This window comes from Python bivittatus, unplaced genomic scaffold, assembly GCF_059951505.1.
Source record: "Python bivittatus isolate LINGU-HERP-01145 unplaced genomic scaffold, Pbiv_v1 ctg000060_np1212, whole genome shotgun sequence".
Lineage (NCBI taxonomy): Eukaryota > Metazoa > Chordata > Lepidosauria > Squamata > Pythonidae > Python > Python bivittatus.
Genome location: NW_028277044.1, coordinates 322,532 through 347,465, shown reverse-complemented (window position 1 = coordinate 347,465; position 24,934 = coordinate 322,532). Strand labels below are relative to the sequence as shown.

Sequence of the window (24,934 nt, the reverse complement as noted above, 5' to 3'; positions counted from 1 at the left end):
GGTTTACAGGTTAACACCAGCACTTTAAATTATACTCAGAAGTGAACCAGTGCAGTGGCCGCAACATAGGTATAAGATGTTCCCAAGGGTAGAACTCAGGAGAAGTCTGTAGACTACAGGTGGTAAACAGCGGCATGTTCTGCCTTCCCAGCAGCCTCTGAATTAATAGTTTGAATCTCCCAGGAAGCTAGAGAAATGCAGCTTCTGTTTCAATTACAGAAGAACTTTTTCTTCAGAATTATATAATTTCTATAGTAAAACACCTAGCCAGGAATTTGCTCTAATATACAGTGCATTCAGAAAGTATTCAGACCCCCTTCACTTTTTTCAATTTTGTTATGTTGCAGCCTGCTATTACAATCGTTCAAATTCATTCTTTTTCTCATTAATCTACACTCAGTACCCCATAATGACAAAGTGAAAACAGAATTTTAGAAATGTCTGTAAATTTATTAAAAAGGAAAAACTGAAATATCACATTGGCATAAGTATTCAGACCCTTTACTCAGTACTTTGTTGAAGCACCTTTGGCAGCAATTACAGCCTCGAGTCTTTTTCAGTATGATGTGACAAGCTTTGCACACCTGGATTGGGGGATTTTCTGCCATTCTTCTTTACAAATCCTCTCAGGCTCAGGTTGGATGGGGACCATCGGTGGAAAGCCATGTTCAGGTCTCTCCAGAGTTGTTCAATAGGGTTCAGTCAGGGCTCTGGCTGGGCCACTCTAGGACATTCACAGAGTGAATTCCCTAAGCCATTCCTGTGTTATCTTGGCTGTGTGCTTAGGATCGTTGTCATGTTGGAAGGTGAACCTTCGGCCCAGTCTGAGGTCCTGAGCGCTATGGAACAGGTTTTCATTGAGGATATCTCTGTCCTTTGTTCCATTCAGCTTTCCCTCAACCCTGACCAGTCTCCCAGTCCCTGCTACTGAAAAACACCCCCACAGCATGATGCTGCCACCACCATGCTTCACTGTTGGGATGGTATTGGAAACCGGTGTCTGGTTTCCTCCAGACATAACTTTTAGAATTGAGGCCAAACAGTTCAATCTTGGTTTTATCAGACCAGAGAATCTTGTTCCTCACAGTCTGAGAGTCCTTCAGGTGCTTTTTTGCAAACACCAAGTGGGCTTTCATGTGTTTTGCACTGAGGAGAGACTTCTGTCTAGTCACTCTGCTTTATGGCAGAGATCAATGGAGGGCTGCAATGATGGTTGTCCCATCTCCACACAGGATCTCTGGAGCTCAGTCAAAGTGACCATCGACGTTCTTGGTCACCTCTCTTACTATGGCTCTTCTCCCCCGATTGTTCAGTTTGGCTGGGTGACCAGCTCTTGGAAGAGTCCTGGTTATGCCAAACTTCTTCCATTTGAGAATTATGGAGGCCACTGTGCTCTTGGGAACCTTGAGTGCAGCAGAAATTTTTCTGTAGCCTTCCCCAGATCTGTGCCTTGCAATAATCCTGTCTCTGAGCTCTGCAGGCAGTTCCTCTGACCTCATGGCTTTTTCTCTGATACAGTATGCATTGTCACCTGTGAGGCCTTCTATAGAGAGGTGTGTGCCTTTCCAAATCATGTCCAATCAATTTAATTTACCACAGGTGGACTCCAATCAAGGGGTAGAAACAACTCAGCAACTATCAAGAGAAATAGGCACCTGAGCTAAATTTCAAGTGTTGCAAAAGGTCTGAATACTTATGCCAATGTGATATTTCAGTTTTTCCTTTTTAATAAATTTACAGACATTTCTAAAATTCTGTTTTCACTTTGTCATTATGAGGCACTGAGTGTAGATTAATGAGAAAAAAAATGAATTTGAACGATTGTAATATCAGGCTGCAACATAACAAAATTGAAAAAAGTGAAGGGCGTCTGAATACTTTCTGAATGGACTGTATATGTGTGCTATGTGTGTATGTATGTATGCACACACACATACACACAGTACACACACACATATGAAATAGTTTTACAAAAGGAGTACTTTATACATAATTCATTTTAATACATAATTCATTTTAATCAATCATTAGTTAATAAAAAATAATTTTTTGTCCTAGCTGTGCTCAGAGTGAGGCCTCTGGCCAGTGTATGTAAACACATATTTATATTCACAAACAAATAAACATGCATGTACACATTTGTTGTGCAAAAAAAATCCAGGATTGGTTTAGTGGCATCTGTCAGTCTTAGTTGACTAGTTTGAAAGATGGATAGTGGATGACAGGGTGTTCATAATTTTTTTTTCCTGTCTAATCTTACTTTTTGGAATTGTCTTAAATTCAGTGTTGTGTTCCTTTGGATTAAATATCTTAGTCAAATCAACTATATGTTTAGATTTCAAAGGCAGAGAAATATTTATAGAGGGAAGAACAATCCTACAACAGTTATGCTATAGTTGATGAAGATTAAAAGGGGTTGAACTGAGAAGTTTCAAACCTTGGCCACTAGAAATATGTACATCCTTTCTGGTTTGTAAAATATCCACAGCATTTCTAATTACTAATAGCATTTCAAAGTTTTCTTGGAAGTATAGCAACATAATCTCATTTTATTTTGAAGAAAAATTGAGGATAGATTCAGATTACCATTCAATCCAAATTTTAGATTAGTGTTTTGTGATACAACCATGAGGATGTGAAGTACTGTATATTTTTCAGAGTGCAGTTTGTGTGTTTATCAATGGATCACGATTCTGGGTGTGGACACAGTATAAAGCCTTCATAGCTGGCCACCATTTGTGGTTGGTTCTTCTCACCTGTACACTATGGAGAAAGGATATCAGCAATCAAACAGTGAGAATTCCTTTTGTTTCTTCTGGGGAATAATCTAGACACAACATACATGATTTTTGTAGGGATCCATCACCCAATTTTTTGCTGCTAATTGGGTGTTTCTCTTTCAATTTTAAGAAGACATGTTGTTAGGAGTGGGATGAGAGAAAAAAGAGTGCTGATTGGGACTTTTCTTCCTTCCAAAAAAATAATAGCAGATGTAAGAAACAAACAAACTGTATGGTTGTTAATGATTCAATATATGTTGTTACTTTAGTGCTTTCTAAGTACAATGAAATACAAATACAATGGTTCTACCCCTTCCTTGATCCCTTAGATTTTTGTTAGAAGGAATATTTTCTCAGTCTGTGGTGGCATAGTTGTCATTTGGAATCAAGGAGGAATCCTCTCACTATTTGTCAGTACCATGAAGTGAGAGCCTGGCCTCTCGACTCAGTTTTCCTTCGAGGATACATCTTAGGGAAACACAAGAATTTTCACATCACTGCTAGTTTTCCAGAGTACAACAGAAATGTTACAATGGAGACAGGTATAAAGTTCACCAACACAATGCAGTCCAGGTGTTTTGGACCAACTCCTATCATTCCTGAAGAAAACCGTGCTGCCTGAGACTCATCCAAAATAGTTGTATAGCTTGGATTGGTTGTCACCAGGAAAAGTTTCATGGTTGCCAGTGACAACTAATTTTTGAAATTGTGACATTTTAACTGCTAGTGACTTTGATGTACATCTTTGCATTGATCGTGCAAATTATTGCATAGAAAAGGAGAATTAGCCACTCTGAATGGATAGCACAGCACCAAGAGGAGATTCTTCTGGTAATTTTGGGCACCCAAGAGCTTTGGATCATTTTCCTCAATAAATAAATAAACAAGTATAATGTTTTTGACTCATTTGTTTAATTGGGTTCTTTTTATCTAGATATGGACATGTATGGAAAACAGATCACGTTTTAGGTCATATGTATGCAGAAATATTGAAAATTCAAAAAGGTTCACAAACGTTTAAGCATTGCTGTATCATAAACAGTGCTGCAGTTCCAAATATTGAATCCGGTGATACTGTGGGCCTGTGTAAGATTGTACCGCACATGGCAAAAGAACTGGAAACTTAGCCAATCTTCTCAATATTCAGCATATTCATTCATAATACAACCAAATTAAAAGGCTCAGTTATTTTATTTAAAACACGTTGCCAGCAGCATTCCATTCTTGGTACCTCAGAATGCATAAAAAATATTAAAATCTTAATCCTCTGACAGCTTGGTCCTTACTTCCAAAGGTGAATAAATACAATGAGAAAAGCCTTATTCTGAATATCATTTATTACTTTACTGGATTATTGTATTGTACATCTTGTCTTTTTATTTCCTGGACTTTTAAAATATGTGGCTGATTGCAAATGTGACTATTGTAGCTATATCTCTAGAATATTTTCTAGAAAAAAGTTGTGTTCAAATATTATTTGAATGATTTTTTGGTTTTATTTTTACAGGTTTCTGCACTCTAAGTGCCTTATGGAGTCATTGTATAGAGACAACTTCATTGTTCTCATGATGATCTCTCCCAGCTAGATTTTGGTTTTAACCTTACAAATCCAGCTGCGTCCTGTGAATCTGGTTCCAGCGTTTACAAAACGTGAGAAAAAATATTGAACTGAATAAGAAGACTGCTGAATATGTAGCTTTTCCTATCTAATTAACACCAACAAAGAAGGTACTGCAGTCTAACATGTATAAAAGAATGCCATTGTATGAAAACAAAGTTTTTTACCAGTAGCATGAACGCTGGCCAGAAATGCTACTGAGCATGAATATTTTGCAGACAAAAGTGTACGAGTGGCATATATTGGTTGATAATTGCGATGTTTGCTGATAATAGCTGCTTATTCATCTTTGTATGCATTGGAGTTTCTTAAGCTACAACTGGTTTTATTGAAAGGAACTTCTTGACTTGTTGGAGTTTTTACACAGAGGCAATTTCATTAATAATAACTCACAAAATCGAAAGCAGTTTTACATCATGGCCTCGATTGTTGCTCCGGTAAGAGACACAAAATGGCTGACGTTGGAAGTGTGCAGGCAGTTTCAGAGAGGGACTTGTTCACGTTCTGATGAGGAATGTAAATTTGCACATCCATCCAAAAGCTGCCAGGTTGAAAATGGAAGAGTGATTGCCTGCTTCGATTCCCTAAAGGTAAGAATGCATGCCTTACAAGGAGGTAATGTAAGCATGCCCTTGTGCTGGGCTAAGCTTCTGATGCCTGAATGGATTGCATCCAGGCAGTTTTCTCAACAACAGTATGGAATTGGTTTGCTATTGACTTTTCCCAGAATGTTTCCCAGCTTCCCAGACTAGCCTTCAGTTCTGGAATTCCTTGATGCTATCCTATCCAAATAGTAACTGGGCCTGGCCTAGTTCAGCTTCCAAATCTAACTTAAGTTGTACAGATGAGGCCATTTACTGAGGATGGTAAGCTAATAATGTTATTAATTGTTGGGGTATCTCATTGTTACAGTAACTCAGTCAATACATTATTTTACTTTGTCTGATTAGTTGAATTTTACTAAACTTTGGCCTAGTGGTTAAGGACTAGAGCAGGGAAACCTGAATTCTAGTACTGCTTTAGGCATGGAAGCCAGCTGGATGACTTTGAGCCAGTCATTCCCTACTAGAAGATAGTGGCAAATCACTTCTGAAGATGTTACCAAGAAGACTGCATGGACTTTCCAAGTAGTTGTCAGAGGTCAAGACTGACTCAGAGACACCCTCCCTTGCCCCATATTCATAGAACACACGTAGCGTATGGTGTGCTTCAATGCTTGTTCAGTCTCACTGAACAGTTAGGTACTCTGTGTGCTCAGATCTTAAACCTTTCTTCCAGCCAAAAGAGAATATGTCTCATCGGCTACAATTAAAGTCCTGCCTAAATGTATCATTATGTATATTATTGACATAAGGAAGTCTTAGATTCATTTCACTGAACTATGATGGATTATGGAACATCTGCCTGTACAATAAAACCAAAAATTGTTGGTTCATGGCCCTGGTATATAAATATGAAATCATTGCCAGATATATGTCAGAGGATATCCTCATCCAAAAGTTACAGCTATTATTTCATTTGCAATTAATTGGAGCCCTTCCATTTTTCAGTTTTGGATCTGGGTCTAGAAACTGCATTGTGAATTTACTAACTGTTCCCTGCTTGAGATATGACATTAATTATCACTTGTTGATGACAATAGGGCAAGAAGAGGTACCTGCCACCTCCCAGAAAGTAATTCTTTGGAGTAACAGAGGCAGGTGTCTGATATAGGAAAATTGCAACTCAACATAAACCAAAAACCCTGGTTACTGGGTATGTAGATTTTCCATCCAATCTATTCTAGAATGGAGTAGAATAGCAGGTTTATGCAAAAGTTGTTACTGGAGCAGTTTTTTTTTTCTTCCTAGTGTTTTTCCCACAGGTGCAGGGTCGCTCTTTTTTTTTTTTCCCCGGATCAACCAAATGCTGATTCATTGGCTGCCACAGGGATTGACTGATCGGCTTGTTGCCTGAGCCTGATGTCATGAGCTGAGAGGGACTGGCCCAAGGTCACCCAGCCGGCTTTCATGCCTAAGGCGGGAGTAGAACTCACTGTCTCCTGGTTTCTAGCCTGGAGCCTTAACCCCTAGACCAAACTGGCCCCCTTTACTGGAACAGTTGTTACTGTATGTTCCACACACAAAGATTTTTCCTCTGTTTTTGAAAAGTTGGTTAAATAGATACTTATATAAAGTCTCTTTCAAGTCACATCCTGGTGACATGTACATATAGTTTTCTTGGCAACAATACAGAAATGGTTTACCATTATCTTCTGGGAAATTCAATAAATAATTTCATAAAAGTGAATTTCCCAAGATTACTAAATTATAAAGGTGGTTCATTATCTGGTACTTTGTTACTCCAATATACAGCGTTATATAGTCCAATGTACAATATACAAATAACTTTTTGGGGAAAAGAATTTTATATTTCCTTGTTGGCTTTTGCTTATCCTGCATACACTGTGTGCACAATTATTAGGCAAGTTGTATTTTTGAGGATGAATTTCATTATTGAACAACTACAGTGCTCTCGGTCAATCCAAAATGTTAATAATCCTCAAACCTGAATATTTAAGAAAGTAAAAGTGAGGTTTTGGCTTTCTTAGGAGCATATCTATGTGTGCACAATTATTGGGCAACTATTAGTGTGCAGAATTATTATGCAACTAAATGAAAAACAAAAATTCCCCCATCTCACTCATTTATTTTCATCTGTTAAAGTGAGAATAATAATCAAACTCAAAATTTATAAATAAACATTTCTGACATTTCAGACAAAAAAATCTGTGACCAATATAGCTACCCTTCTTTGCAGTAACAGTCATAAGCCTTCCATTCATGGAGTCGGTCAGTTTCTTGATCTGCTGACGATCAACTTTTTGGGCAGCAGCAACCACAGCCTCCCAGACACTGTTCAGAGGGATGTACTGTTTTCCTTCACCATAAATCTCCCATTTGAGAAGGGCCCACAAGTTCTCAATAGGTTTTAGGTCAGGTGAGGAAGGGGGCCATGTCATTATTCTTTCATCTTTCAGGCCTTTACTGGCTAGCCACGCAGTGGAGTACTTCAGTGCATGTGATGGAGCATTGTCCTGCATAAACATCATGGTCTTCTTGAAAGATGCAGACTTTTTCCTGTACCACTGCTTGAAGTGTACTTCTAAAAACTGGCAGTAGGTTTGGGAGTTGATTCTGAGTCCATCTTCAACCCAAAAAGGTCCAACCAGCCCATACCAGTACCCCACCTCCACCTTGCTGGGATCTGAGTCGAAGTGGAGTTCTGTGCCCGTTACTGATCCAGCCACGGGCCCATCCATCTGGTCTGTCAAGAGTCACTCATCTCATCAGTCCATAAAACTTTTGAAAAATCTGTCTTCAGATATTTTTTGGCCCAGTCTTGTCGTTTCAGCGGTGTCTTGTTCAGCGGTGGTCAAGTTTCAGCCTTCCTTACCTCAGCCATGTCTCTGAGCACTGAACACCTTGTACTTCTGGGCACTCCAGGTAGGTTGCAATTCTGGAATATGACAGCACTGGAGGATAATGGGTTCCTGGAAGCTTCACATTTGATTCTTCTCAAATCTTTGGCAGTTAATTTGCATCTTTTTTTCTCAACACATTTCTTGCAACCCTGTTGACTATTTGCAACAAAACATTTGATGGTTCTGTGGTCACGCCCCAATATCTTAGCAATTTCAAGAGTGCTGCATCCGTCTGAAAGACTTTTTACAATTTTTGACTTTTCAGAGTCAGTTAAATCTCTTTTTTGGCCCATTTTGCCTGAAGAAAAGAAGCTGCCTTATAATTATGCACACCTTGATATAGGGTGTTGATCTCCTTAGGCCTCACCCTCCCTCATTACACAAATACACATCACCTGATATGTTTATATCCAATAAGCATTCAGGTTTATACAGCTTGGAGGTGGAAAATATGCATAAAAATGATGATCTGGTCAAAATACTCACTTGCCTAATAATTGTGCACACAGTGTATGTTTGCCTTAGTATCTGTACCTCCTCATATAACTTCAATATCCATCCCTTGCTTACTCAGAATCTTTTGGATTTTGTTTATGGTTGCTCTTAATAATACTCTCTATATTCTCTTGTATAATTTCTGACTTCACGTTACCAAATAAAATAATTTATGTTAAAGGTGGTGGTTCTTGTTTCTTCTTTTGGTGATATCAAGTCAGTTTTGTCTCCTGGTGACTGGCTGGACGACTCCCTGCAGTTTTCTTCACAAGATTTTTGGAAGTGGTTTGCCATTGCCCTCTTCTTCCTAGGGCTGAGAGAGCATGATTGGATGAAAGTTACCCAGCTGGCTTTGTGCCTAAAGCAGAACTAGAACTCCTGGTTTCTATCCTGGTGTCTTTAACTGCTACACTAAACTGCTATCTATATTAAAATAAGTTAAAATATATTAAAATGTTTTTTTAGTTTTTTAATCATCTCCTAAAATGTTTTAGACAATAAAAATAAATATTAGACATTTACATTTTCAAAATACCAAGATAAATGCATTTCCCTTCAATGCATATGTATGTTTTTTTAATAAACATGAGCATTCCCTCTTCTTTTAAATATAAACATAATTGTAGTGCAACTTCTTTCTATATCATTCCAAAAGGGTTTTGTAAAGTTTGCAAGAATTTAAACCACATAAAATTTTTGTAGTTAGAGATGTACAAAGTGATTTACCCAAATAAGCAGTTAGTCTAGTTTTACAACATATACATGTGCGCACAGACACACAGATCAATAATCTCTCATAACCCAAAGAGAACTGTATAATTAGTGCTTGCTTACAATCTTTGTAGTCAGCCAGTTCAAGGGATCTTCTAGTTCACCAAGCTGATGAGCTTCTTCAATCATTTAGAAAATTCCAACACAAAACAGGACAGGAACAGCAATTGTCAACTAATATTTTGCAGGTTGAGTATTAATGCACATATAATGAATACTAGGAATGCAGAAATTGATCTTCTGTCTCTTTATAATTCAACCCTGTACATTTATTAATCCAGTTTACCTTACATAAGATGCACTTGGCCAACTTAGCTTAGCTAAAAAGGGCCAGGACCGATCAATGCTTATATGGAAGACTTCCAGGGATTGCTAGGGCTGTAGACTATCCTAAGTCAAAAAATATCCTGGAAGAAGGCAATGGAAAACCAGTTATGTATTATTACCAAGAAAACTACAAGTTATATCCATGAAATCACTAGGAGTTGTGCTTAATTAGAAATAATTACCCTTTTTATAAACATACTAAGAACTCATAACTCATTCAGCAATCATATTTAGCTCCCCAACCCTGAAACTTTCAGTTGTGATGCTATTCTTTAAGTCAGTGCTTCCCAAACCTGGGTAAATTACCCAAAAGTGGGTAAAAGTGGTTTTTCTTTGGGTAACAACACATGAACCCATTAAATTGACTTAAAGTGTTTTACTTACATTGGGTAAAAAGGACTTTCTGATAAGCAGTTTTGGGTAATGAAGGAAAATGATTGGGAAGCACTTCTTTAAGTGGGTAGTCAAATAGTTCATGAGAAGCATCAAACAGTTTAAATACTTAATTTAAATAATTAAATACTTAAACCATAATCCAACACTGTGTGCACACGCATAAACTTTCTCTCACAAAGTAATGAGCTCATATCCAACTGTGTTCCTTTCCCTCCTCCCACATGGTCAGGAGAAAATAAGCAAGAATTCAATTTTACTTTTACAGACTCCTACTTGGTTATGTAATGACTGGATATTTTCAGGTTTGTATAATTCCTGGTCTGTATGTAACAATAAACCTAGAATTTCCTAATGTGAAACTGAATTCTAGCTTATTTCTGTTGATAATGTGGCAGAAGGATGCAGACAGGCAGAATCTTTATATAGACCCTGTTCTGGTAGCAGTTCTCAGAAAGAATTTTCTACTACATTTGTATCTAGGAGAACACTCTTTCTAAGCTTCCTTTATGTTTACCTTGCCCTAACTATGCTGTTTGCTTGTTCCATTCATATTTTATTTGATGAAGAGTGCTTAATAAGACTTAGTTCTATGATGAGCATGTAAAGTCACTTACAAATGAATTGTGTTTTACGCCACATATAAAGATGTGTCAGCTAAAAGCATAAATTGAAATGAGTAAAATCATACAATAACTTTCCATTAAGAGTATGTGCTTGTTCTGAAACAGTATATATATTTAAGAGGCAAAGAAACTTAGAAATGACCCTTAGAAAAAGGAAAAGCCATTACAGAGTACACCAAACAGTTATCATTATGCAGTATTAATGATCTTAATTTGTGCTTTGTTGTACTAATATCTTTACCCCTAGAGATGTTCTAGTTCAATTAGGATAATGGCAGTCCACATATTTTAATAATTTTGCATATTTACTCTTTATTATTATATCGTGTATAAATATCTATGTCCAGTGTGGCATCATGTGTTACATTAACCTGCCCCTTTAATAACATCTAACCTCAGATTTGCTCAGCACTACTATTCATTGACAATCCATAACTTTCTTCCATTACTGTTATGCTGCCTTCCCCAACCTGGGCAGCTCCAGATTGTGGATTTCAACTTCCCAGCTTCCCTTATTAAGCATGATCTTTACAGAAAATTCGGGAGGTTGAGTTCCGCACATCTGGAAGGTGCCACAATTGAGGAAGGCTGCTGTTTTGGTGTACATTTTCAGTTCCTTGTTTACATAACAATAAAACACATTACAGTAATTACAAAGTAGCAGTTAAAATCATCATGAATTGAAAGGCTAGGAAAATAAAATTGTACTTATCAAATTAGTTTACAAGGATGCCCATCTCACAAATGTGACTTTGGGCAGCTAACAACTCACTGAAAAATAGTACATCAACAAAATGTTTTGTAAAACCTACAGTGGTCACATCACAGAGAACAAACCCAATAAATGCTCAACAGTAACAATAATTTGTTGGACCATCTAACCTCCTGACCCTCATGCCCTGGAGTTCATCCAGGTCTTCATCACTTAGTGAAAGGGCCAATCAAATCTTAAAGGAGGCAGGTATGATGTTGTAGGGGGCAGGCACTGCAGTAGAAGAGGCCCATTTCCTAGGTCCCATTATATGGCATTTTTAAATTGTCAGACCTGGTGGGATGGATAGAAACAACCAAGGAGAAATGGTTCTGCAAATAAGCTGGCCACATGTCATGAAGGGTTTTATAGGTGTCCAGCACCTTGAATAGGAACCAGTGCAGCTCATAGAGCAGAAGTGTAACCATGGTGCACCCACAATTCTTCGTGCTGCTGCATGGTCCCTGAATCCCTGGGGAAAAGAGGGAGGGAAGGGAAAACAGGCAGACTTGCAAGATTCTGTTACCATAGCCTATCTCAGTAAATTATAGTTCTAGTCTTCCTGTGGAGTTAATATCCTGATCTGATCTACCTTGTAGGCCTGACATCAATCTTTCAACTTTCTTACTTTCTTTCAAGCGAGGCAGAGGATCTTACTTTTGTTAGTGGAGATGGCATCCAACTCTCAGCACACTCCACTGTCTTCAGAACCTTGCTACAGTTTTACTGCAACACCAACAACAGGTGGATTTACAAATAACTAACTGCAAAATGCCGTGATGCAACTAATACAGTATTTGGGAAAGAGTTTATCTCAGCCAGCAGTGTCACAGCAGTCTGCAGTCCAGCTAGTATTTCTGTGTTCTCATGGGAGTTTACCAGAAAAACTTGGAGGAGACCAGAACCAATTCCTGATCTTCACAACTCTGTTAGAACTGTTTATGGTGGGTTGGCCAGCAGAATTTCCAACAGATTATACCAAGATGACTTTTGTGCCGAGTTTGCTGAAAGAATGGGCAGCCAAATGAGCTGTACCCATCACTGATGGCAACAATTCAATACTTGACAGTTATCAGCGTTTCATGCAAAGATTTAGAGCATTCTTTGATGAATCCTCTATGAGATCTACCACCAATCTTGAGATTTGCAAAATCAAAGTCAGCATAGAGTATGGGCATATGTATCAGATTTTAAATTATTTACCAGGAATATGGAGTTGAATGATTTGGCTCTGTGTATTGTTGAAGGCTTTCACGGCCGGAATACGATGGCTGGTGTGGGTCTTCCAGGCTGTGTGGCCATGTTCTGGAAGTTTTGTTTCCTAACGTTTTGCCAGCATCTGTGACCGGCATCTTCAGAGAGCAGGAGCACAGACAGGAGCAGTTCTGGGCACAGAGAGAACTGCTCCTGTCTGTGCTCCTGCTCTCTGAAGATGCCGGTCACAGATGCTGGCGAAATGTTAGGAAACAAAACTTCCAGAACACAGCCACAGCCCGGAAGACCCACACCAGCCATCAATTTGGCTCTGCTTTACCAATTTAGAGAAGGACTTGCAAATGACCTGAGAGATAAATTGGTGAGACAAGGCACCCCAGGTAATTTGGAAGTTATTCCAATGTTGCATGGTAACAGATAGAAGAATTGATGTGTGGGAGAAATGGCAAGGGGAAGGGATTTTACAGTCTCTCTTCATCCCTGACCCTCTCCAGGGGACTCCTTGGAATTAAGCAAATTGGAGTAGTCAACATATCTTTGTCCCCAGAATAAAAACAAAGGAAGAAATTTGCTTTTGCTGCAGAGCTCTCAGACATTTAGCCAGTTCTTGCACAGCTAATATTCATACCTCTGACTCAGCTAAGAAACACCGCAGCTACAGGCCATGTAGCAAGCGTCTGACTCACTCCAAGCCTGGAAAATACAACTCTTATAGACTTGGGGGTGACAGCCAATTTCGTAGATGAGACCACAATATAACAGTTTAATTTATCCAGTCAAACCCTAGAAAGACCAGTGCTGGTAGAAACAATGGATGGGCAGACACTATGAGCCAGGCCTGTATTACAATGTGCTACCCCTGCAACTGACAATACAAGATCACACCAGATTCTTGCCGCTCTTTGTGACTGCTTCCTTCCTCATGTGCTGGGAATTTATTGGCTATTATTACAATTACAAATGTGGGCTGGGAGCAAGGAATTATTTCTTTCCCATCCCCAAAATGTCAACAACACTGGTTGCAATCTTTTCACTATCTTCCTCCCTGCCAGGCCTGTTCAGCACAATGACTCTCCTGCCTCTCCAGAGAAATACTCAGATTTTGTGGGTGTGTTTGGGGAGGAGGAAGAGGCAACTGCATTGCTTCCCATTGGGCATGTGACTGTACCATCAACTTGAAGCCAGGAGCCCAGATTCCAGCTAAGAGGCAATATTCCAATATTCCCTACTCAATTACTACTAATGGCCACATTAAAGGAATTTCTGGATGACAACTTGACAAAATGATTTATTCATCTTTCCAAATCTCCAGCATCTGCACCTACCTTCACCTAAAACAATGGTTCTCTTAGGGCTGTTCCTGATTATAAACTTCTTAACCAGATGGCCATTAGGAACTACAATCCTTTGCCTCTTATTTCCGATCCCCTGGGCTGCCTCCAGAAGGCACATGTTTTCACAGTGCCTTGGACCTGAGAGGCACTTAAAATTTGATCACGATGAAAGAGGGACATGAATACTTGAATACATTTGACACCAGGTATGGCAAATTTGAGTACACAATAATGCCTTTTGCCTTGGTTAAGTGAGAGCAGTCTTTTCCACATTCATGAATGAAATGTTTTCTGACATTTTAGGCAAATATATAGTGGTGTATTTTAATGACATACCATTCTATTCTGAGGATCCTTCCTTGTATGCAGCTCATGTCAGGAATGTCTTAGACTCAGCAAACACAAGCTTTTTGCAAAATTGGAGAAATGTCTGTTTGATCTAACCCAATTGGACTATTTATGATCCAGAATTTCTACAGAAGGCATACAAATGGACCCTGCAATGGATCCATATTTTCATGGCAACCACCTCAAAATGTGAAGATTGCACAGCATTTTTTGTGTTTTGCTAATTTCTCTAGGAAGTTCATCCCTAATTTTATAATCTGCTGTGTCAACTCCTTAAGAAAGAACATAAATTAATATAGTCTATTCAAGAGCAATCAGCATTTCAGGAGTTGAAATATACCCTACCCTACCCTACCCTACCCTACCCTACTCTACTCACATCCTGTACTCTGACACCCAGACCCCACCTGCCAATTTGTGGTGCAAACCAATGCATCAGCAATTCTCTTCCAAGTAGAGAAAGGGAGGGGGACAGATTTCCTACAATGTGCATTTTATTCCAGGTTGCTCCTACCAGCTGAATGAAACTATGACATTTTCAGTAAGGAGTTGCTTGCAGTAAAGACAGTGTTTCAGCAATGGAGACACTTCCTGGAAGTGTCCACCTAGTATGGGTATGCACAGACTACAGGAATTTGGAAGTTCTGCAGAAAGCACAAGCTCTCACACCTTGTCAGATCAAGTGGGCACAGTTTTTCTGCTGTTTTAATTCTATATCTCATACACTCTTGGTTCACAGAACAAGCTCCCAAATGCCCTGTCAAATAAACTGGAATATGACCTTCCCTCCCCACCACAATACCACAATCAAGCAACTTTGCCCCTCCCCAGGGATTACACTCTCCAGAGAAGATTGGAGGCAGGGAGGAAGATTGTTAATGTGCTAGATCAAATTAAAGGAAGCAGTGACAAGACACTTATGCCAGGGCTTGGATGCATGACTTCCAGGATGATTCTTCACCTTTCATGTCTGAGGATGGGCAGCTATTTCCAGTGGTCATTTATGTATTCCCCTTCCTTTAACGGAAGAACTATTATGACTCCAGTGACGATAGTACTGCAAGACATTGGGGAGTGTTTAAGACACTGCATCAGGTTTTCAAAGAGTTCTGGTGGCTGAGAGTGATGGCAGATGTCAAGAATTATGCTTTATCCTGTCATGTTTACAGCCAGGCAAAGTCTGTTCCTCCAGCCTCTGTGTTCCCCTCTGTGACCTTAGCATTTCCATGGATTTTATTGCTGATCTTCCCCTTGTATAGCATTCTTGTATTGGTGGATTTGTTTACAAAGATGGCTCATTTTATTCCTTGCAAGCACCTCTATCAGCTCAGGAAATGGCACAGCTTTTTTTATACCATGTTTTTAGATACAGAGCCATAGTCAATCATGTGACTTTGGATCTCATATCTCATTTTACTCCAAGTTTTGAAAGATCCTCTTCCAATTGTTACACATTAAGATCCATTTATATGAGTCCATTATCTGGAATCAGACAGCCAAACTGAGAAATTGAACCAGATATTAAAATATTTTTATTGATTTTGATGTGATATTGTGTTTTGAGTTTGATATAGTCTTCTGATTTATCAATAAAATTATCATCTACTACTACTACAGTATTTAAGATACTATGTCTCTTATCGACAATATAATTGGACTGAACTGTGCCAATGGCAGCATTTGCCTACAACAACTCAGTACCTCAGTTCCTCCAAAGGAATGTCTCCCTTTCTAGTCTACAGTTTCCTCATCATGTTTTACTCACCAGGACTCCTGCTTCTGCAGGGTCTCACACCTCAGACTCTCTGCAGGAGAGGCAAGGTGTTCAACCTCTCTAAAAGGAGAGTTGGCAAAAACTATGTACAAATAGACGGCAGATACACACAGGCAAAAGGGAACAAATTGCAGTCAAAAGATTTGGTGTGACTTTCTGTGTGACCCTCCCAAAAGCTAGACTCAAAGTTCATTGGCCCTTCCGGTTGTGCAACAAAGTAAGCCAGTGGCCTTTTGCTTGCAGTTCATCATGTCTTCCACCGATTGCTACTTGTCTGGGGGGAACACCCTTGCACCTTGCATTCAAAGTCAGTTCTTTCTCCCCCCCCCCCCAGCTCCCCATTCTGGTGGATGGAAAGGAAGACTGTGAAGTGGAAGCTATTCTGGACTCAAGACACAAAGGGAAACTATTAGAATACCTGACTATAGTTCTAGTCTTCCTGTGGAGTCAGTTTCCTCATAGGGCTGACACCAGGGTTGAGCTGAGGCCAATTCTTCTCCATCCAGACCACCACAGCCTGGAGTAGATAGTAAGAACCAAATTTGATCTGATTCTCAACTTCATGCACATAACATACTCAAATAGGTTTAACAGGTTGTAGCTTGAATATTATGGTTTGGCCATGCCTGGAAGAATGGAATGTATATGACATCACAGGATGTCACTGTAATGACCTGGGGCTAACAAATACAGAGGATTTTGGGGGCCAATCTGGCAGGAGTATTAGTGATATCCTCAGGCCAAACTAAGTAGAGGTCTCTCTGCAGGGTGGGCAGACCTAGGAGGTTCCTAATGTGAGAAGGATATTCCAAGGTACTGGATTGACTGATGACTCCTCAGTACAGACTTGCAAAGAGTTGTGTGAGTGGAAGAGAAAGAAGATGCATGCAGATACATCTTAGCTCAAGTTGAGCACAACATTGGCAGAAGCCACTATTGTCAGGTTTCCTGGTCTGCGCTTTGCAGCTGGGATTAGCTGAAACTCTCAGAAATGGCTCAGTTGATTAGAATTTTAAAGACAAGAATGAAGCCATACACAGCTGTTGATTTTCCAATGCTAGTGCAAGGATGTGAAAACTCTTGTGAAATTAAACACAAGGCTTCTTCCTCCTGCCCTTTCAAATTAAAGATTTTGTTGTGGGACTTGGTGGTCTTGAAGCCAAGCAGTTGTTACATATTTACTAACAATCTTCTCTGACATGGGAACTTCTGGTTCTCTTCTTACCTGCTTCAAGCCTTACCAAGCTTTTGTTTTGTGGAATCTTTCTATGCAAAGAGCCATGTTTCATCTTTGCGTGAATATTATAGTGTAGAACTGAATCTAGTCCAAGGTTCCCTTATCCCTCAGAGACTCTGTTCATAGTAGTGATGGGGAGAATGGGATTTTGAGGAAGTAAACTTCACTTCTGGACCCAAACCCGCCTCTGATATAATCAGTTATCTCTCTGTGAAAGTTGCATAAAGTGGCTTTTTCTGACTTCCTCCTGCATGGACATAAACACCTGCTATGTGCCTTGTCTTGCACGGTGTTGTTATTTTCTGTGCAAACCAAAGTGGGAAGTAATTACTTTTTACTTTGTTCTTCCTTTGAAAACCTGGCTCTGTTCATGTTTTCTCACACCCTTCTCTTTTGGTTAGGAAAGGGGGAGGCATTCAAAGCCAACCTGTAAGTGCAAGCACTCCAGCTACAGTTTCTGTGAGTACAATTCATGCTGGCTTCAGTGGTTCCACATTATTAATCTCTGAAATAAAGGCTCTGTTTTCCTCCTCTGCCCATTCTAGCAGACTAATACTGATTTTCAAATTCAGTGTAATTTCAGTGTAACCTTTTTTGTACCTGACATGTTTGAATTTAATTTAAATCAGTTTATGGAAAGAAAAACACCCTATGTTTGCAGGAGTAAGTCATCCAGTGATATTTATATTTGTCAAATTACAGAATTATTTTATGGGTCAGGGTTTTGTTGGTTTTTCTTTTTGTGAAGCTGTAAAATCTCTTGATATAGAATTTTAAAGATATAAATATGTGGGTTTGCAAAAAGATAGATTTTCTCTATGATTATCTGGTCCTTCAGATCTTCCAGTGATGCACTCATCACCATTGTAACTGAGTCCATCCACCTTGCTGTTGGTCCTCTTATTTTCTTTCCTTCTATCTTTCCCAGAATTAGAGCCTGTCCCAGAGAGCTGGGTCTTTTCATAATGTGTCCAAAGTAGGATAATTTGAGACCTTGTGTGAGAACTTTGGGTTGATTTGTTTGATGATCCATTTGTTTGTTTCCTTGGCTGTCCATGGTATTCTTGGGAGTCATCTCCAACACCAAAAGCATCAATATTCTTTTTATCTTGCTTCTTCAAAGTTCAAATTTATATATAAGAAAATAGTCCTGTTCATATTTACTCCAAAATACATTTCCAGTATAAGGCTTTACTGTGCAATAAGTTTGTTACTCCTGCAAGCTCAATATTTTTCAGTTCTGTTTTATTACATAGTCATAGACACATGATGGATCTCAAAACAATTCTGAGATAAAACAAATATAGAAGAAATAATGGCTAAAGATAAGAGGTTCATGTGCAGTTGTTTTTCTTTTTAAGTAAACCCCTTGAAATTTTTATTAAAATTAGGCAGATTCACTTCTAATCTCAGAAATTGCCTATAATCCAGCAGTGGGGACCTTTTTCTTATGATTAGATTGTGGTCAGTCATAATTTTACTAGCATGCACTGATGAAAGGAAGAAAAAGGAAAAATATTTCCACTAAGTAAAGCAGCCATTTTTAACAACATTATGATGTAAGTGATAAACTCAGTAGGCTAATGATGGAAATGTTTTTAACCTTTAGGTCTTTAAGATATTCTCCAGCTGCCTGTCCCCCAGGAATGCATTTGGGGAATTTTACTATATAATTTTTTCCCCACAACATCCAGCCTCATCTGGCCCAGTTTCAAAGTCTTCCTTTTGCCAGCTTCTTTCCCTACATCAAATCTGGCCCCATTCTGTTTGTTTCAGAGAGTTATCCTGCTGATGGACAAACAAGCAGATTCCCTCTTTACTTAATTTATTTCCAACATTCTGCTGGGTTTGAAAGAATAAATAGCAATAATTATAATGCAAAGTGGATCAAAATACAATGGATGTGCCACAGTGCAACTGTGATTCTAAGAGAGCAAAATATTATGGTCCTCTACTATGAAGAGAATAAGAAGATGGTTGTTAAATGATTTATTATACACTAGCCAATTTTAGAGAGATAATTATGGTTCATAATTTTTCATAAATTATTGTGGCATTACATTACTTCAGTTCAGAGACTTTAAATTTAGCCCCTTTTCAGTTTCTTCCAAATTGAGGTTCCTATGGAATTAAATGTAGCTGCATTTATTTATTTTGATTACTTTGATTATCATATGCATTGGGTAGATTCAGCATACAAACCAGTGATGTCACAGATGTTACAAATCCATTGGAATGCTTTTCCAAAGATGCTGTCCCATCTCTTCTTTGGATCAGAAGATATTGGGTGTTTCTAACAATGTGAATGGTGCCTTCCTCCTTTGTTTGTCAAGTGTGGAGAACGGCAGGTCTGAAGTTTCCAGGCTTCAGGTTTTTCCCTACTTCCATAGCTTTTGTGGTTAGGGTTAGGGTTAGCAGACTGGGGTTTCAAGATGTGCTGTTCAAGTTCTTTTGAAGATGCACAAAGAAATGGGCAACGCTGAGGACCGTAGACACAGTGGTTGGCCAAGGAAACAATGCAGCAGATGGAAGACATATCATGCCTACTTCCCTTTGACATCGGAAGATGTCCAGCAGTGCCATCAGCGCAGAACTGGCAGAAACCAGTGGGATTAGGTATACCCATCTACTGTCCGGAGAAATCTGGCCAGAAGTTATCTTCATGGAAGAATTGTGGCCAAAAAGCCATACCTTCGACATGGAAACAAGGCTAAGCGACTCAACTATGCACGAAAAATAGGAACTGGGGTGCAGAAAAATGGCAGCAGGTGCTCTGGACTGATGAGTCAAAATTTGAAATATTTGGCTGTGGCAGGAGGCAGTTTGTTCACTGAAGGGCTGGAGAGCGGTACAATAATGAGTGTATGCAGGGAACAGTGAAGCATGGTGGAGGCTCCTTGCAAGTTTGGGGCTGCATTTCTGCAAATGGAGTTGGAGATTTGGTCAGCATCAATGGTGTCCTCAGTGCTGAGAAATACAGGCAGATACTTATCCATAATGCCATACCATCAGGGAGGCGTGTGATTGGCCCCAAATTTATTCTGCAGCAGGACAACAACAACATCGAGTCTGTCTGGGATTACATGAAGAGACAGAAGGATTTGAGGCAGCCTACATCCACAGGAGATCTGTGGTTAGTTCTCCAAGATGTTTGGAACAACCCACCTGCTGAGTTCCTTCAAAAACTGTGTGCAAGTGTACCTAGAAGAATTGATGCTGTTTTGAAGGCAAAGGGTGGTCACACCAAATATTGATTTGATTTGGGGGTTTTTTCTGTTAGCTCACTTTGCATTTTGTAAATTGATAAACAAACAATTACAATATATATTTTTGAAAGCATTCTTACTTTACAGCATTTTTTCACACCTGCCTAAAACTTTTGCACAGTACTGTATTTCACTTGTGGGAAGTTTTTCAGTTTTTGTTTTGTTTTTAATTAGGTACAAACATTTTATTCAGTGATAAGTGGTTTATAAATCCACCTGCTAATATTATTCTTTAAGATAACCTCCTCCTCCTCCATTTCCAACCATTGCCTTTATTATAGCACTGCATGCATGACGAACTGGTGTTTCTCTGTATGAGGTTTCATAGTTTTAGCTATCAATTCTGCTGCTGAATAGCTGGTTTCCTGAGCTTTATCTGACCTTTTTAACAAATTTCAGGTTTTTGTATTTATCAGTAAGATAACTATGTTTTACTAAGAAATATCTTTTTAGCTTTCTGGGTACCATTACTTTATTGGCCAGTTTATTCCCAAAAATGACACAAACTTGAGTTAAATTCATCAAATGAATCCCATTGCTAGGTAACTGTAAAATAAGAAGTTTTTCTTAGTTTTAATAATCATGCTGATTGTGGGATATATCTCTTTTTGATTTGTATTCCTACCTTTAACTGTCAGTTTGGCCACATTTCTATCCTCTTCAGCATTTTTCTTTTCTTACTATCTAATACATTATGATTCTTAGGGCAGATCGCATGGTGTGCACATCCAAATATTTTCTGTAGTGTCCAATGGAAGCACTATTTGTAGCAAATTGCTACAAACTTTTTTTTTTTATCTCCACTCAGTCGTTACCGACTCTGCAGTGACTGCTTGGAGGAGTCCTTTGCAGTTTTCAAGGCAACGTGTTTCGGAAGTGGTTTGCCAGTGCCTCCTTCCTAGAGCAGAGCCCAGCTGGCGAGCGCAGGAGGCGGGGTTTCCGTTGCTTCGCGCCCTTTTTGGGCGCGCACGATTTTTCGCGCTTACCAGCAACTGCTCCCAACTCCTTTTTGCAAGGCGCCGCCAGCATTTTTCCTCCCACCGGAGTGAGAGTACCCATTTATCTACTCACGTGAGTTTTCGAACTGTTGGGTTGACAGGAACTGGGGAGGAAACAGGAGCTCACCCTGCTAACGCGAAGGCTGGACTCGAACCGTTGAAGCGTCAACAATTTCTGGACAGCAACTTTCAGCGTCATTAAGCCACTGCGCCACCACATCCCCTGCTACAAACTAGATATTTTCAATTGTTATCTAATCATATTATTTGTTTGTTTGTTAGATTTACATTCTGCAAACAGCAAATTGGAGATTAGCTTCAAAAACTGGGATTTACACTGGAGGTGCCACTGACCCTGAGAGAAGAGAGCGAGAGAAGAGCCTGTGCCGATTCTTAAACAAAGGATTCTTGATGCCAAATAGCAAGCAGAATATGGCAAAAGACTTCCCAGAGTTCAGTTTAGACATAGTAAAATCTGTTTTAAACCAGCCCTGTATCTTGAACAGCTTAAGGTTAATAATACGATCTGTAGGGCTTTCACATTACTGCCCAATGGGAATATTGAATTACTGACCTACGTTTTACTATAATTTCTCCAGAGATACCTATATCAAGGTGCTTCCAACCACCACTCCCTCAGTTATCAGACCATTCACCAAATCTTACCAGATGAATTTTATGCGAAGCTCCAAAGACACCACAGCTAATGCTAGGTTTTCATTTGTAGCTTGTAAAATTAGTCCTTTGCTAATATTAATTTGGAATTGATTACTGGTCATATTAAGTCAGGTATTAGGGTGTCATATTGTTCTTATTGTATTTGATTGAATTTTATTTTGACATGTTTGGTGTTTGTGACCTGTAACAAAGAACAAAGGAAAGTAATTCATTGTTCGTAAGTATTTGTAGAATTATGATTTTATTAAGTTCAGCATATTAGATATAAATATAAAGAAATGCTTATTGACTATATCATCATACTGCCTTCTCTTTTTCTCTCTTTTTAGTATTTTTTTTCTTTGTTTCTTTTCCCTAGTTTTATTGTTAAGTTAGTATATTGAGGTATCTATCTCTGGGGGAGATGGGTGACATATAAATTTAATAATAAATAAAGCTTTTTTGAATCTTTTGGATTGCACAATATAAGTATTGTGCTCAGTTGTTATTACTGGTACTGTTTAAATAAAATTTGTAAAAAAAAAAATCTGTAGCTGCAACCTGAAGTGAAGAGGCAGTTGTGGTGGTAGCTGTAGGTTTCAGGGGTACCAGCATTAAAAAGAGGGCGTGAGAGGCAGAGGGCAGCAGCCAGTCCCCACAGAACAGTACAAAGGCAATGGCTGAGGGGCCTCTGCAGGAAGAGCAAGAAGGAGGCAATGACACCAGCCACCAAGGCAGCAGGACCACCTGCCGCTTTCTCTCCTCATGGGCAGTAACCGCCAGGAAAGATCCGGGCTGCTGACTGCTGGAACACAGTCAACTTGGGCACATGCCATCTCCAGCTGCTCTGGAGAAAAAGTTAATGAACCAGAGCAAACTGGCAAAATAATCCCCCTGATGTAGTACACAGATTGCTTTATAATAATTTATGTATTGGTTCAGCTTAAACAAGATAGACGCTTCCCGTATTAGTATAGGATACAAATGCTTGATACACATGATCAGAAATTTTACAGAAAAAAATAAGGTGATTATTTAATGGCTGGTGTGGGTCTTCCGGGCTGTGTGGCCATGTTCTGGAAGTTTTGTTTCCTAACGTTTCGCCAGCACCTGTGACTGGCATCTTCAGAGTGCAGGAGCACAGACAGGAGCACAGACAGGATTATTTAAACTAATCATTATGACAGTTGTAATAATGCATACTTTTTACTTCATGAAGATGCTTTCCCAGTAATTACCACCCCCTATTTTTTTATTTTTGTTATTAACTAATGCAAAAAACAAAGAAAAAGAATACATACAATTATAAAATAAGAAAAAAAGAAACAAAAACATACAGGACATATATTTACAGACATACATCAATAAATTGAAGCCATGATTTGTTACAGTCATCCATACTGATCTGTATTAATCAGTTCTGCAAACCACTGAATAGATGGAGCATATGTTTGCCTTTTCAATGCTAAACAGTAAGTCTTTTGGCTATAAGTCCATTTTCATTATCCAGATGTCAAGTTCCATGTGATAAACTTCAATCAAATATAAATATCTGAAAATATTAAATCTCAAAGTTAATGCATGTAATTACTTCTTTCCCAAATGGAACTATATATTTAAATAAATCATTAATTTCACTGATCTCTAGCAACATAAATGCAATTTATAAATAATGCAAATTATAATATTTATAAAATATTATTTTATAGTTGTAAGATGTAAAAGTTGTAAAAGATGTCTACTGAAATGTTTCGGTGATTCTTTTTTTTTTTACTTTTTTCAAAATCGTTTATGTATGCATATATATCTTTTTCCTTTCCTTTTGTTTTTGCTTTTTTTGTTTACATGTTTTACTTAACCAGTAAAAAAGATGTTTAAAAAATCCAGCCCTTACTTTTGACAGTTCTGAACAGTCATCTTCAAGTATACCTTAGATGCCTTAGATACGTTCAAACTAAAATCAACCTCTTATTTCACATTTACCACATCTTTAAGCAAATTGTTCTTCTGCTGCACAAAGGACCTATGAGCTTCTTGATTAAAAGATTTGGATGTTGTTGTTAGATGTATGAGCAAAGTAGCAAAGCAATGCATTTGGAGCAATCGCTTCATTCCTTTTTTCAGGAAATCTCTTGGTTAGAAAACTGTTGTCTGTCATTAATATATTTATTTCTTCTGCTGCTTTAATGGTAACATAAGAGCTAGTTCTTAGTAATCCACCTCTTCAGTTGTGGTTAAAGGGGGACTATAAGGGGCAACGATTGATATTCAGCCTTTCTGCTGAATAATGAAGCAGGTATAAGGCATAGGCTAACATTTGGATTATTAACTCTTAATCCTTTTTGGATGGAATGACACCCAAAGTTTTTACAAGAGGCCATAAGGTTCCCATTGGTCAAAGGGCCTTGGAGACAGCTGGCTTATCAGAACCTTGAACTAATATATATATTGGCATCTTTTATCTCACTTTCTCTTGGCAGTTTAAAATCAATCTACTGGATCTGATGGAAATTGGCTCCTTCATGTTTTGAATCAATTTTGTTCATTCAGCTGAAGATAGCAGCTGTTTGTGATATAAGTGGCGACTTCTTTCCTCCATGAAATCAGTAATTGGCCAATCTTCTCTCAGGGCATTGCATATTCCAAAGTCTTATTCTGCTGCCTACTACCCTTAGAAATATTGCATACCCAAGTTGTTGGAATAGTCCCAAGCTAGATATGGTCCTAAGATGTCACAATTGCTCTGGGATGGGTTCTGGAATGGGTGAGCACCATAAATTTGGATGGTGAGTTTCAGAGAGTTACTGTTTTTAAAGTCCTTGAAATGGGTTTGGAAAATGCAGTTCTGTTCTCATTCATCTTCATCCCTAAATATAAACTT

General features: G+C 38.7%; 1 protein-coding gene across 3 annotated transcripts in view; it reads left to right on the top strand.

The window, feature by feature from the left end:
• The window catches only part of MBNL2 (muscleblind like splicing regulator 2), a 78,374-nt gene that overhangs the window by 13,447 nt on the left and 39,993 nt on the right, over positions 1 to 24,934 (top strand). For all 3 annotated transcript variants that reach the window (XM_088136439.1, XM_088136438.1, XM_007428391.4), the window contains exon 2: positions 4,288 to 4,988. In XM_088136439.1, the coding sequence (XP_087992565.1) occupies positions 4,815 to 4,988 (174 nt within the window). In that variant the 5' untranslated portion in view covers positions 4,288 to 4,814. The remainder of the gene's footprint in view (positions 1 to 4,287; positions 4,989 to 24,934) is intronic.